At 43.0% G+C, this 15,361-nt stretch overlaps 1 protein-coding gene across 6 annotated transcripts in view; it reads left to right on the forward strand.

Moving 5' to 3' along the window:
• PTPRT (protein tyrosine phosphatase receptor type T) overlaps positions 1–15,361 on the forward strand; it is a 272,419-nt gene that overhangs the window by 157,638 nt on the left and 99,420 nt on the right. For all 6 annotated transcript variants that reach the window (XM_018073978.3, XM_018073971.2, XM_018073972.2 and 3 more), the window contains exons 8-9: positions 1,198–1,399; positions 4,802–4,904. In XM_018073978.3, the coding sequence (XP_017929467.1) occupies positions 1,198–1,399; positions 4,802–4,904 (305 nt within the window). The remainder of the gene's footprint in view (positions 1–1,197; positions 1,400–4,801; positions 4,905–15,361) is intronic.

The following is a 15,361-nucleotide window of genomic DNA, read 5'->3' on the forward strand; positions in this document are numbered from 1 at the left end:
GGCACCATCAGTCTCTTATTTATCCTGTTACTATTAAAACCTCCCCTTTTTAAACATTGGCTATTTATTTTTCCTGAAAATGCAACATTTTCCTCCTGTCACGAGACAAACGACTTAAAAATTTTCAAAGGCTCTTTCAAGCAAAGCTGGGAATTAGATTCTTGTGGAGACCTTCATAAAAAATTGAAGACTTCGTGTATTAACATACATTGATTTATTCATAGTGTTTCACTACAAATAAGTGAGGATCCCATAATATCAGGAAAGGTTAGGAGAGCAGCAGAGCACAGTGTATTATATTGACAGCTCTACTGAAACTGAGCTGCCTTTGGATTGAATTTGGAAGGCAGGCAAGGAATTGGCTGGTAAATAAGTCATGAGTTTTGCTTGCAAGTGTCTGTATATCCAGAGGGTTTCCTTGGGTGGGATGATGGAGCTGGAGCAGGATTTCAAAGGCGTGTTTGCAGTGTGGATTCCTCTCCAGGTGTGCTGGCACCAGCTACAGGTGTATTCCTGACACCTCTCCAGGTCCAGAACCCTCCTGGCTTATTCTCTCAGGTGTAAACCACATGTAAATCTGCACTCCGAGGCTCAGAGTGAGGGGAGGGAAAGGATGTCAGTGACTGGCTTACAATAAAGGCAAAAAGAAGGGCTTTTATCTAAAGACTTGGTGATATTTATTTCATTTAAATGTACAGTTTCATTTCGGCGTGTTCTCTCAGCACAGGAAAAGACTTACAAAGCCTTTGTTGCTGCCATTGTTTTCAGCTGCCTTATGAGAAGATGATTTGCCAAAAGAAAATGTGCTAAAGATGATTTTCCAAAGGAAAACGTATCCATGTTTGCACCGGGGGTTTTCAGATGCTGGGGGGGATTGTGTGGGAAATTCTCCTGGTAATTGTGCCGGTCGTGCTGTGTGCTCTGATTTGACTACAGAAGTTCTGAGATTTGGAATAAAAAAGCAGTTCATTGCATCTTTTGTTGTGGATCAGCCCATGCTGAGGTTTGAGTGGAGAGAAAAGATTAGTTTTTCCCTAAGTAAAATTGCCACGTTGGGATGCAAATACAGAGCCGCTCAGCAGAGATACTGAAATTATCCCTGCCCTTGTGTTTTCAACATCTGATTTCAAGAGCTGGCAAACAGGGGAGCAAAAATAGGCCCCTTATCACCTTCCTTTCCTTGTTCTTCATTTGCAGATTACATACAAGGCCGTTGGGTCCCTGGATCCCAGTGCTGACCTGTCCAGCCAAAGGGGGAAAGTCTTCAAGCTGAGGAATGAGACCCACCACCTGTTTGTAGGATTATACCCAGGGACCACATATTCCTTCACCATCAAAGCCAGCACAGTCAAGGGCTTTGGGCCACCCATCACCACTCGGATTGCAACTAAAATTTCAGGTACTGCTTTGAAGAAATAAAAAATTAACCACTTTCCAGTGCTTTGTTCTTTAGATCTAAAGCTGGTGCATAAAACAATTAAGAATATTCAGCTCAGTGTCTCTCCCAATTTCATAGGGCAGATTTTTAAACCTGTGTTTGATCTGGTAACAAATGCAGTGGTTAATTTGTGGGTATCTTAAATGTTTTTGTGGAGTGTTTTAAATGAGAATCATCATTAGTTGTACAAATGAACTACCTCTATAATAATTATTGTCAGCATTATCTGCCTGGATGGGGAAGCTCCTTCAGTAATGTGGTTTTTATTTTCAGAATGCACCAAGATGGATGTAATGAAGTAATGGAATTAATAGTGCAGAGAGACTAAAAATAAAGGAGGAAAGCTGTTTTCATTGGGGTTTTTATGAGTAAGAGCAGAGGGAGGGCTTGAGGTAGGCAGACAAGAATATGAAAGGCACTAAAATAAGGAGGCATTGCAAAGAGAACATGTGAAAAAACAAAGAGGAGACTTAGGCTGGTTATCAGAAAAGGGATGGTAGAGGTGATATTGGGCAGATATATGTTGATTTTAATTTTAACATTTAGTTGATTGCACTAAAATAGCTTTTCTAACAGAGAGAAGCGCTGACATTTTTTTGAACTACCTTGACTGGTTTTTTTTTTTCAGTAAAGCCAAAATAAACATTTGGGACATTCAGGACACTTGGAATGCTTAAAATTAGGGCTGAGTGCTGTAGGAAAGAGGGCACAACAGTGTGTGTTTTCCACTGCCCTTTTTCAAAATTGGTTAATAAAAGCAAATTCTGAGCAATAAGTGACAGGGTAAACTTGAAGGAAGTAAAATGCATCCCCTTCTTCTGCTGGCCATCTGCAAGGTTTGAACCCCTAACATTTAGTCCAAAAGCCCTAAATAACTTGAAGTAAAGCCATTAAGTGTCCAAAGAGCTGCATGGACTGTTGGGGTTTCTGCAGCCCTGCTGTGAAGGGACAGCACTGTATGCACTCTATTCCTTTGTGACCAGAGAAGTAAAATAGCTCAACAGTGGTAGTGCTTTTCCCCTCTGATTCTCTTCCTTTGAATTTTATTATTCCATGAGTGCTCAAGTTGTGTTGGAAGCCTGCATGACTACTACCTGTATGCACACTTGGTTTATTGTCTTTTTTTCCTGCCACCTTTGGAATACCTGGGTCACAATAGCTGGGTGCAAACTCCATGCAAGCGTTAGGATGGTCTCTGACATTGGATTATCTCATTGCATGGTCAAGTTTGTGACATTTGCATTTTCCAAGTGATTTGGAAATGACTGTTAAAGTTGCTCTAAAAGGCAGTCTCAAGGTTATTTGGGAGAAGAAGGATTTTTGCACTGACTGGAATGTCCTTGTAAGTCTGTACGTGTTTGAAAACGAAAAGACATCTGTGCTGTAGCAATATGTGAGCATATTTGTTTATATGGGTGGACACATTTGTTTTCATCTCAATCCCAACTGAGTAGCAGAAATTCTCAGGACTTTTCTTTGGGCAGGAAAACAGGCATTCATTCATCTGATGAGCAGGGCTTGCTATTTTAGGGACATCTCTGCCAATTGTGGGTTGAGTGAGGTGCCACACACCTGTTTTGTGTGGAGCACACAAGAAAACTACTGTATCTTATTCTGCTGTCCTGTGACTAGCACAGACCAGGATCACTGGATTATTTATTCTCCATGCCCTTAGCTGGGCCTGGCAAGACCTATTTCTTCCATTTACTTTTCAGCTATACAGTGTCTGACAGTAAGATTATTATTGTCTGTGGCAGGTGCAGTGATCACACAGTGGGTGACTGAACAGGTCTGAGAGGTGTCCAAGGTAGCCAACAGCTAATCCAGAAACAATTCAGTGGCACCAGTGCAGTGCTGCACTTGGGGCAGAAGCTTCAGAGCAGAATGGTGGAGGCTGCAAAGGCAGAGCCCAGCCTTGTTGTGGTGTCCAAACTGGCCTTGCCACCTCCAGGCAGTGGCTGCCCCATCCCTGGGAATGTCCCAGGCCAGGTTGGACAGGGCTTGGAGCAACCTGGGCTGGTGGAAGGTGTCCCTGCCCATGGCAGGGGGTTGGAACAAAAGGATCTTTGAGTTCCCTTCCAACCCAAATCAGTCTGTGATCTCCAGCATCTGTGGTGATCTCTAGTATAGAAGACCACTGGTGATATGTGTCTTCTTTAAATGTCTCACTGCTTCCCCTTGATGCAGAGCACCTTATTTCAGAGAAATCCTCCTGAAGGAGTTGGCATTCGTTCTTCCCTGGCTTATTGACAGGGAAGTCAGTAGCTGAGCTGATAATAGCAGCCCCATTCTTGACAGTTTTCAGGCATTTAGATAAAAATCCTGATTGTAAACAGGATTACAGTGGAAATCACCATGAGAGGATTAAATATGGGATCCCCCACAGTGCAGCCTGCCCTTGTGAGTTACAGGTGAACTATTTGTGTGAATTCTTCTGTTTGCTTTGTACTTTAAAGATACTTGAACCAAACTTGCGTCTTTGGAACAGACTTGATACTGCTCTGACCTCGTGATCTCTTCAGTTCTTAAACAGTAAAATTTGTCCCAAATAGATGAATTTGTCCCAAACAGGAAGGAAAAAGTAATAAGTAAAATATGTTTCCTAAGGAAAATTTCTACTTTCATGGAATGATCCTAAGAGAAGACAACAAAGCAGTAGAAACTAAAGTTTGACTGAGTGTGAATATTCCTTGGGTTTCTGTATTGCTTTGGAAAACATGTCAGGGAAGGGATGGGGATGCCATGGCTGGGAACTGCCTGAGGGCAGCCCTGGAATCTGTGCAGCTGCCTGTTGAGTCAGCATCACTAAAGCACTGGGGTAAAATGTCACGGGTTTGGGTGCAAAAATAACCTGGCTAATTTGTGCTGCTCTCTTTTCATCTTTTGTGCTCTATAACAGACCCTCCAGCTAATCAAGGGGGCACAGCTTAAGTCTCTGTATTAACAACTCTTAAGATGGGAGAAGGCTAATCCACTGACCAGAAAAGATTCAGGATTCCTGGGTGCTTTCCTCAACTCTGCCACTGACTCACTCCTCTTGAGTGGGTTTTCTTTATCATGTCCATTTTTCTTTCTTCCCCTATAAAATGGAAGGAATGGTCCCACCTCAAAGCATTACTAAATCTTAAAACTTCAAAGCCACCTTGAAGATTTTCAAAGCCAGCTTGAAGATCCGGGGGGGCCAATTCCCGTTTAATTTGAAGAGAAAAAGAGCGTCCAAATATTTAAGCAGTTTTGATAACTCTGGTCGTAACACTGGGGAGTATTTTGATATTTCATTTGAGGAATGTGAAATGGTCTGCAGGAAGTGTTAACCTGAGTGAGTGAGTGGTGTGTTCCTAACATGTCCCTGCTCTGCTGCAGCGCCGTCGATGCCGGAGTACGACACGGACTCGCCCCTCAACGAGACCGACACCACCATCACCGTGATGCTGAAGCCTGCTCAGTCCCGGGGAGCACCTGTCAGGTGGGTGTTTTGTCTTCTCTCTTCACAGCTCCCCCCCTTTCCTTCCTCCCCAGGCTTCCCTCACGCCTCTCTCATCCTCCTCTGATAATGGAGCTGCTGAAAGCCAGCGCTGACTAAAAGGCCAACTCGGCTGTTGATTCTGCCTTTCACAGTCTCCTTTTATAAACGCCTCAGCCTCCTTGCCTCCTGCTGTTAACCTCCAGGAAGGACTGCTGCTGGCACTGTGCAGGGTTATTACCCTCTCAGCAGCACTTCAGATGCCTCTGCAGGGCTGGAGCACAGCAGGACGTGGGGCTGGGTACTGAGTGGTGCTGTGGGAAGGTGGAGGAGGCTCCAGGTCTTCATCCTGTCCTCTCTTCCATGGTGAACAAGGCCTGTCTGTAAGTACTGTAGGAATGCCTGAACTGTCTTCAATGCTTGCAGATGCATTTGTGCAGTTTCTGGGTCTGACCTCACTTCTCACACACATAATCCAGCTGTTGCTGCTGGGCTGGTGGTACAGTGAAGGAATGAATCTGGTGCAGAGAAAAGGAGTTCTGATTTAGTGAGGCTTTGCTAGTGTAGGCAAGCAGGTCCTGCTGACAGAGCAGGGAATTTACAGAATTACACAACCACAGAATCATTTAAGTTGGGAAAGCTTTGACCCTTCACCACCTTGTAGACTAGACCAGAGCACTGAGTGCCATGTCCAGTTGTTGGACACTTTCAGGGATGGGGACTCCACAGCCTCCCTGGGCAGCCTGTTCCAGTGCTTGACAACCCTTTCCATGAAGAAATTCTTCCTGATATCCAACTTGAGCCTCCCCTGGTGCAGCTTGAGACCATTTCCTCTTGTCTATCCCTGTGTCCTGGGAGCAGAGCATGACCACCATCTGGCTCCCCTCTCCTGTCAGGGAATTGCAGAGCCAGAAGGTCCCCCCTGAGCCTCCTTTTCTCCAGGGTGAGTCCCCCCAGCTCCCTCAGCAGCTTCTGGTGCTCCAACCCCTTCCCCAACTCCATTCCCTTCTCTGGACTCTCCCCAGCCCCTCAATGTCTTTCTCACAGTGAGGGGCCCAGAACTGGACACAGCACTCAAGGTACAGCCTCAGCAGTGCCCAGTACAGGGGTGCAGTCACTTCCCTGGTCATCTGGGGGCAGGGAGCTGCCCAGGAACCTGGGGAATAGAAAAAAACATTTCTTCTGGCTGACTCTGAGCTGGACCCTGCTCTTAATGATGAGATGCTGGACTGGGACACTCCCTGACTGTGGAACATGGCTTAGAGGTCTGTGCTTTGTCACTCTCTTCCATCGGGGTGGGTTTGTACATGGAGAAAAGGCACCAGCACAGATGAGCAAAGTTCCCTTCTGAGCTGGCACTGCCTTATCTGTCACTGGCAGAAGTGCCAGTTGGCCATTCATCCTTCCCCTCATCCTGCCACTCCTCCTGCCAGGTTCCTCAACTGAGAGCAGCAACTGGAATCACTTAGAAAAGCAGTGGGTCCTACTTTGCAGTGGTATCCAGCAGGTATCCATGACCTCCCTGTGGGATCTTCAGGCTTTTACCTCCAGTTTTCACAAGAGACCTTGGAAGCTTTTTCCATGCCTGGTATTTTAAAAAACCTCTAGTTCCTTCTTTCCAAGTGACCAGGACTTCTGTGCCTCACTGACAGGTTCTTAGTGCTTTTGAAGGATGTATTCAGGAGCAGATTGCTCAGAGGTAAACTGCTGGATTTAATGAAATATCCTACATGGCTTGGTGGTCCAGCCTGTGTCACAGCTTTCCCCCAGATTGCATTGACAGGCTCAGGAAAAAAGTCTGCTCTTTAAGACTTGCACCATCCATTCTCTAGCTTTTCTGAGGAATGTATTTCAAAGTTTCCCTTTCAATCTCTGCTACTCCATATGAGCAAATTTAGGAGCCTATTTTCTGAGTCCTTTAGGGATGTTTTTCTGCTGGAAAAGAGCAGTAAAATCACACAGCTCTGTTTTGTTTTATTTCTTTATATGGGGGAACATTCCTGTATCTCGTTTTACCACCTGCTGTCTTAACAGTGTTGCTATTTTGTCTTTTTATTGAAAAGTCTTGTGATTTTTCTCAAAGTCGATTTACTGCAGTTTAACTGCATTCAGTGAATAATGCCTTTGCCAGCAAATGCATCTGTATATAAAATTGGTAGAGATTTTTTATAAATTTTCACTCAGGTTTCTTTAATTGCATCGTAGCCCATTATACACATGTTTGCAGAGAGGGCAATATTTACATGCCACATCTAAGTGATAAAATTATTTCCTATTATGAGTCCATTTTATTGACTTACAGATGTGTGAATGGAAACCAGGACAGGCAGGGGGAGTAAAGGGGAGGGGGAATTTTAGCTTTTTATTAAATATGACAACCTGAGAATGCTGGAGTACCTTCCTCTGTGTAACCATCCAGACTGTTCCTAGTGTGGCCTTGACAAATCCAGTTATTCCAACCTTTATTTTCCCAATCTGTTCCCTTTTCTTCCAGTCTGTTCTGCACACTCCCATTTGTGAGATTCTCTCAAAATACCTGTGCAGAAGCAGGTAACATTCCCTCAGAGTAGGGAATGTCAACAGCACCCAGCACATTACAGGAATAACACATGAATAACATACTATGAACTCCTTGGGACACTCTTAATTACACAAGAGGGAGGTGGTGGTTTATCCTCTTCAATGTTTTTAGTTGTATTCAAACTGAACTCAAATATATCTTTGTTTTTGTCTGGTCAGTTGTTCTGCCTTTTGGTTGTACATGGTTTATTTCTCTTTCACAAGCATGGTATTTTCCAGTCACGTCTATTAAATGTGATAAAAAATATGTGCTTTAAAAGTCTGCCACAAACTTAAGTGGCTTAGAGCCCCTCAAGGATGTGATGCCATCCTGTGCTCAGGTACTGAAGGCATTAGGACAAGCAGAGATTTAGGGCAATGTCTGAGCAATCTCTGTTGTGGGGCTGGTGAGTTGGAGTGATGTAGGGGTGTGACTCCAAGGTACTATCCATCTATAAGATAGTTAAGTAACTTTTTCTTGAGTTATTTCCTTCTGCTGTAGCACAGAGATGGAGCATGGTCTGCAAGAACGTTTTTAGAGTAATACTGTGGGATATTAAAAATAAGATTCGTTGTTTTTATCATTCATTTGAAAAGCAGACACACCAACTCCAAAGTCACTTTGAGCATTAAGACATTTCTGATGTTCCCCAGTGCTCTGGATAAATAATTTAACTGTGGTTGTTTATAAAAGTAACGACCATGAACTGGGCATTGTTAATGATCTATGGGTAACAGTGAAGACACTTTCATATGAACTAATAGCATTAATATAAACTTAGATAATCTTTGATCTATTTTGTCCTATTGCCAAAAGAAGCCTCAGCAAGCAGAAATGTTCTCCCTTGTGGCACAGGCACTGCATTGGTGCCTTTACTTTTCATGGTATAACCTGCAGAGCTTGACTCCACATTGCCCTTTAAAAATAACTTTTAGGTGTTCTTATATCAATCTAAACCCCATGAATGGTGCTGTGATTGATATGCTGAGGGCTGACATTCATCTATAATGCATTCACAAGAGCAAGGAAGAATTGCAAGTGTTCTCAGTCTTTACTCCTCAGCTCTTTCCTGAAAATCTCCAATGTGATTTTGAGGATATTTCTGCCTTTGAATGTGTTATTGTCAGGAGGGCTGAGTCAGTCCTGCATAGATTATTCACATATGACATCTTTAGACCTCTGTTTGAGGCTTTATATCCCACTCACTGCTTGGAAATACCACTGTGAGGGGTTTTATCCACACAACTCCTCCACTGGGCTGGTTTTTGGGTGTTGGATATTTGAAAGTCCATCTGGTTTATTAACACACCGTTGCTTCTGTCAGTCTACCTATACTGTATTATGGAGAAAATCAAATTTCCAGAGCAGGTATCAGTTTAGAGGATTTCAGAGTTGGCATAAATACTGCCCACAGGTGTGATTGCCATGCCCATACCCTGTTCTGAGTGCTGGAGCTGTAGGACACTGTAGGAGGATGTTAGAGAACAACCTGCAATTATGTTTTGGGGGGTTTCAGACAGCAGAGAACTTTTTTATTGGAAGAAGATGGATTTATTCTCTTTATTTTCCTGCAGTTCTCAGAGATGTGTCAGTAAATAATCTGTGGTGTTCTTTTGTGTGCTGCCAGCACCCAGGTACAGGACAGTCTTTAGGCACCTGATCCCTGCACTGTGTAATATAATTGGAATTATATTACAGTATGATTGTATATTATATATACTATATATATATTATATACAGTATAATTATAAAACAGTATAATTGGAACAATCTTGTTTGACCTTTGCTCTTGCCTTTTTGCAGATATATTTTTTGGGGTGGGGTAGAATATATATATTTGATATTTATATATATATTTGCAGTGTAAGTATCATGTGTAAGTGATCCTGGAGAAATATATTCAGGTAGGATCATTTATTGTGAATGCATGCAATGGTCAGATACTTGCAATCGTTTTTGTGAGGAAGGATGGCTTATTTTATTAATGTACATCTGAAAGGAATGGAGTAAATCCAAATAAGAGAATGGAGATTGAAGATTTAAAATATATTTAGAAGTACTGGGCAAAGGTCAAATAAATATTTTCATATCAACACTCAGCCAGGAGGAGAAATTAATTTATATGGACTGAGCCTCATGTACTCTTAAGTATCAACATCTGAGTCTTGGTCTTCTAAGCATGAAATAAAGGTAATTTTTGGTGTCCATGATGTTGAACATATCAAGAGAAAACATCTGTAGTGTTATTTAACAGAACACATAAGAACAATGTTTTTTTCTGGTTTTATGCTCAAGCTATTCTCCCAGGAAACAATCTTGTGGGATGTGTTTGTACCTAAGTATTCCTACATTCAGTAACAAATGAAAATTTCCTGTGATGGAAGGCAGTGGTTTTGCTTCCATTTTATGTTGGAGAACTGAGATTTTGACCAGCTAACACTTGCCTTTCATTTCCATCAACAACAAAGCAGAAACTGAGAGCGTGTGGAGCCACAGGCTATAAATTTAATCTCCAGATAACTCCTTCTTTCTTTCTTTTTTTTTTTTGTGATTTTGGGCATCATCTTTTCATCCTCAGTGACTTTTCCTGCATCCCTCTCACTGGCATCCTTAGTCTGATTTTGCTTTTCCTGCCCAGTAGTTCTTTCCATCCTTACAAAAGAGTGGTTTGCAGGCCTAGTGACCTCAATTCCGTGGGGAAAAACTCTAAATTCACAATATTTGTTGAGGTTTTTGTTCTGTTTTGGAGCTGGTGGCTTTGGTGTATAGATCTCCATCACTGTACAGGGAGCAGTGCTGTTCAGCTCACTGCCTTGCAGCCTCTCAGTGGAATCACATGAGCTCACCTCAGGCATTTGTGCTGATAATTAATTCATTAATGCCACGAAAAGGGTGGCAATTGCTTGTTCTTAAAACTCCCATGCAGCGTACCTTGTGTTCCAAAATAAAGACTGGAGTCAAGGAGCAAGCAAAACAATAAAAAGGGGTTTAATGCTGAAATTATCTTGCCTGATTCTGAAAGTTGGATTGCCTTGATAGGCATCTTCTTAGTACCTGGAAAATCAAATTTCTGGCCTGCCTTTTCTAAGCTCACATTCAGATGTCTGCATCACATGAGTGGGTTGATTGAATACAGGGCAAAATAGTCGTCACATTAGATCTTTTTAATTTTGTTGCATTTAATGAGGAATGAGATTATCAATCTAGGCTTCTGATATTATAAGCCTAATTATCTGTATTAATTAACATCTCCCATAATATACCTCAGGGATATTGTTCTGAAATCATTCAAGCTGGGTTTCTCTTGCCTGGCATTCTGCCTTCAATTTAGCTCAGGGTTTGAAGGTAAATGAGAGGGTTTCTTTCTTCTTAGAGATAAACCAGATCTGCTTTTTCTTTAACCGTGTGCAAATGTGAGAGAACAAAAATGAGAAAGAATGAAAATGAGAATTTGGGTGGAATAATGGCAGCTGTGAGGACCAGCATGATGTTTGTTACACCAAAAAAAGAACAGAATAGGGTTGCACAGAAGCACTCACAGGTTTGACCTCGTTGATGTGCCCAAACTCTGGTTAGTTTGGCCAGAGCCCTGCAGTCCTGAGCCTGCACTTCCATTTCAGCTGGAGCTGTCAAGTTGTGGTATTAAATGCAGTCCTAGAATGGTTTGGGTTGGAAGGGACCTTAAACACCATCTCATTTCAACCCCCTGCCAGTGGCAGAGACACCTTCCACCATCCCAAGTTGCTCCAAGCCCTGTCCAACCTGGCCTTGGACACTTCCAGGGATCATCCATAATGGCTTCAGTAGGACTTGAAATTATTCTGAATATTAGAAGTGCTTTACCTGTTGTGTCAGGAGATACAGGGATGCATCAGGATGCAGATTGACAACCATAAGTTTCAGGAAGGAATATTTGTAGTCTTTCATGTATGAAAGCATCATTTATGGAATGGGGGTTCCAAGGTTTTCTTAGTTCCCCCAAAGAGCCAGGTGTTAGTCCTAAAAAGTGAGGATAAAGGGCATTTGGGGTCAGTTGTTTCATCTAGTACAGGAAATGCATTTTCTTACTGGAACAGAAAACTGTTCATCTGAGAACTGTGTCCCTTAAAAAGTCACAGAACTGCCTTTGGCCATTTATCAGCCATCAGAAGCACAGCTGATGTGGGAGCCTGGGTGACCTGCTGTGTCTGTGACCATTCCACAGAGAGCTTTGGCAGTGGACAGAAATGGGAGAGGAAAGCCATAAAATTTGAGTATGTTTTCATGATAATACTTTAACAATCAAATTACACATGCAGCCAATTCTTTTGTGTCAAGCAGCATTTTATTAGTACTAGAGTGAGGCTTTTTGCTAACACTTCTTATGTGTGGCTGGAGGATACTTGAGTGGGGGAAGGAATATTTTTGCATAAATCTTTTGTGCTGACCATGTAAACTGTCAGATTTAATTCCAGCAATCAAAAGGTTAATGAAGTCTGAACTTTAAGCTGAGACTCACAAATTGATGGTCATTTTCTCACATCAAGCTGTCAACCAGTAAGATGAGGGAGCAGGAGAAAATACCCACAGTTGCCAGTTTGAGGGTTTTTTCCCCAAGACATTCCTTTTCTTCACAGCTCCCAGAGCCAGTGTGCCCCTTCCTTGCTGTCACTGAATGGAAGGATAATAACAAACAATGTAAAAGATTCCAAAAATGAGAAACTCTCAACCCTTGGCTGAGACCCTTCAGTGGGACAGGCTGAGCCTGGCCAGAGCTGCTTGGGGTTGGAGCAGCCCCCAGGAAGCACCTTGGCTCTTCTGGTGGAGCACCAAGGGTGATTTACCTAATTGAAACAGCTCCTTAAGGGACTTAAAATGAGATGGGATGAGTCTGAGCACAAGTCCCTGGCAAAAGGCCACCCCCCAGCCAGCAGTCCCTCCACCAGGAGCGAGGACGATGAGTTCAGAGGACAAGTGGGCTCCTCTCTGCTGCATGTGGTGTTGTTTACACTCCCAGGTGCCCTTTGGTGTGTCTGTAATAACACAAAAAGTCACTAGAAGGGAAGATGACTAAGCTCTGCTTTGTTGTTGCAGACTAAGGCATTTCAGGATTTAATTATACCACAGGTATATAAATTCCGGAAACATGTTAATGCTCTCGTGATTAAAATTATAGAGGGGCTAATTGAAAAAGCATAAACTGAATTGAAGAATTCCTAATTATAGTTTGCTTTGAGGTGTTAATTTCCTCCATAATGAATGCATAATTTCTTGGAACTAGAAAAGGAGGTTGTTGCACCAGGGCGTGGGCTGCAGATGGAATGAAGGGATTATCATAAATGCAGCCAGACAATCCTCAGGAATGAACCTCTGCAGCCATGATGTTATTCTGCCTCTCTGTAACTTCAGTTTTCCTTGCACAAGCGCTTTTCCAAAGCAAGAGGCAGACCTGGGAATGGTGAAGGATTTACTTCCTGTGCAAAAAGAAGGGGAAATACTGGTGTAATTCAAAGGAGTCGTGGTGCAAAAGAGGGAGGCGAGGAGAGAGGCAGAAGGTGGAGTATTATATTACACAAAGGAGGAGGCAGTGCTGACTTCCCTTTTCACCCACCTTGACAGATCCCTAAGGAACTGCAGGAGCTGATGTTGATGCAGGTTGAGGGGTTTTTTGTGCCAAAGCACATATCCTACGTGTAATGTTTTCTCTTGTGTAAAACAGTCTGCTTAGTTTTGAAGGGACTTGGTGAACTGCAGGATCATCAGATACAATCTCCCAACGTTCAAGTCTGACCCATTCTTTCTCTGGAGGGGGTAAGAGGTGTGATGGGATGATGACAGACCAGCTTTGAATTGCTGCAGAGAATCCTTGTCCTTGGGACTTTCCCATGCCCCTTTCTCCATCCTCATTTTCCCTTGGTGTTTGTAGTGAAGGTACCATTTCCGAGCTCTCTCTGGTGTCAGAAGCACTTTCTGAGAAGGAAAAAGTGTCCAGAAAAGGTGGAAAGAAGCTGGTGGATACACTCCTGCAGCTTCAGGTGCTGCAGGTCTGTGTTACCCTTCCCCAGGAGAGCTCATCATCACTGCACATCCATGACAGACTGTGAGGAGTTGCCTGACTGTATGGGCCTTGTGTGGTAATGAAGTTTATCTGAAGGTTGGAAGCAGAGCAGGTTCCCTCTTTCTTTCTTGTGTTTTTCTTAGCTTTTTAATTTAAAAAAAAAAATCAAACAGACGTGACACCAACAAAAAGATTTTTGAAGTGTTCTCTTTTAAGAAAGACATCACATTCTTCTGTGGGGGTTTTCCCTGCACAGTCTTGTAGCTGTGGTTGTGGAAAAGGCAGAGGAAGCTTTGAATTCCCAACTAGATTATCTCTGCATCCAAATGGACCTAATTTCATGGAAGCCATTGGAATACCCAAATTAATTCAGACTGAGAATATGTGCAAATGCACCCATCCTCCTGTCCAAGCCACAGCTTTTATGAAGGATGTGGCAGAAAGTGCTGGACAGTCCCAGAAAGGGTCTGTCCTTCTCATCCTGCAGGTTGTTCAAGAACCACTTTGGCTCTTCTTGTCCTTGAAACATCCTCCTGGTGTTAAACCAGCACTCGCTGAGGATGAGACAAGGCCTCAGTCAGCGATGCCTGTTTAATGCGAAGCGACATCAACAAAAAAAGAGGTTGGGTCGTTTTTTTTCTTGTAGATTAAACAGATGGCAGGTGGCTCAGGAGGGAAAAAACACCTCCAAAGCCACTAACATTAGCTGCTGTTGCAGGGAAAGCTGTATCTGTCTGCACTCATTATCTTTAATCTGCCAGCACGAGATAGCATTGAACTGGAGAGACAGAGACTGGGCCAGTTCCACTGGGGAGCAGCTATTATGTCTAATCTGGGTTGCAAGCCAGGTCAGGCTTATGGAGATGGTTGAGATAATGGAACACAGAGCTTTCAAATGCCCTCTGGTTCTTTATATTATTTTTTTCTAATTTTTATTTCCCAGAAGATTAAACAGAGAATTTAAAGCATTTAAGAGAATGATGCACGTCTGATACAAGTAAACAGATGCAGCAGCAGTTTGGTGGTGGTGTGGGATGGAGAGGAAGTAATTTTGTATGGACAGCATCTTTTATTAGGCCAAATGATACAACTGGGAAAAATGACCATTTAAGTACACAAATCCTTCTTTATGTTCAGTGACTACTGACTGAACACAGTTGTCTTTTTGACAACTGCTTAGGTTTTGTGTGTGTTACCACATTTCTGTGGGCTGTGGACAGGTGCTGTGGTGATGGTCTAGATGGTCTGTGGGAATATTTACATTTTTAGTTGCCTTTCCCTAGCTGTCCTTCCTTGGAAAGACGTGGCCTCTTCACTCAGAGCAGAGTCATGTTGGATGGAACATTATGAGGTTGGAAGCACTGATTTTAGTAGATGTATTTATGTGTAGGTACACATACAGATGTTTAGATGTGCACTTATAGAATCACAGAATGGTTTGGGTTGGAAGAGACCTTAAAGTTCATCTCATTCCAACCCCCTTACCTGGGCAGGGACACCTTCCACTAGCCCAGGTTGCTCAGAGCTCCATTATTTAAACTGTAATTATACCTCCTTACTGGCACAGCATTGTTACTGGTTCATGGGAGTTTGACAATCTTGCATCTTTTGTGTGGTGCAATTTTATGCCAGAGAGTCTCCAGAGCTCCTCTTTCCCAGCACTGTCTGCTCCTCCCTCATCCCTGCAGGTCACATCTCAAGTGACACATCAGGAGTAACATTTTTCTCTTATTTTTCCCTTTTTGAAAGACTTTGCAGGAGTCACATGTGCTCAGACTGGGTACTCCAGACTCCACTGGACAGGTCTTATTGGCTGGTGGGTGGATGTAGGAACAGTGGACAAGAAAGTGGAGATTTGTTTGC

Source organism: Manacus vitellinus, unplaced genomic scaffold (assembly GCF_001715985.3).
Source record: "Manacus vitellinus isolate BGI_N305 unplaced genomic scaffold, ASM171598v3 scaffold_26_pilon, whole genome shotgun sequence".
NCBI lineage: Eukaryota > Metazoa > Chordata > Aves > Passeriformes > Pipridae > Manacus > Manacus vitellinus.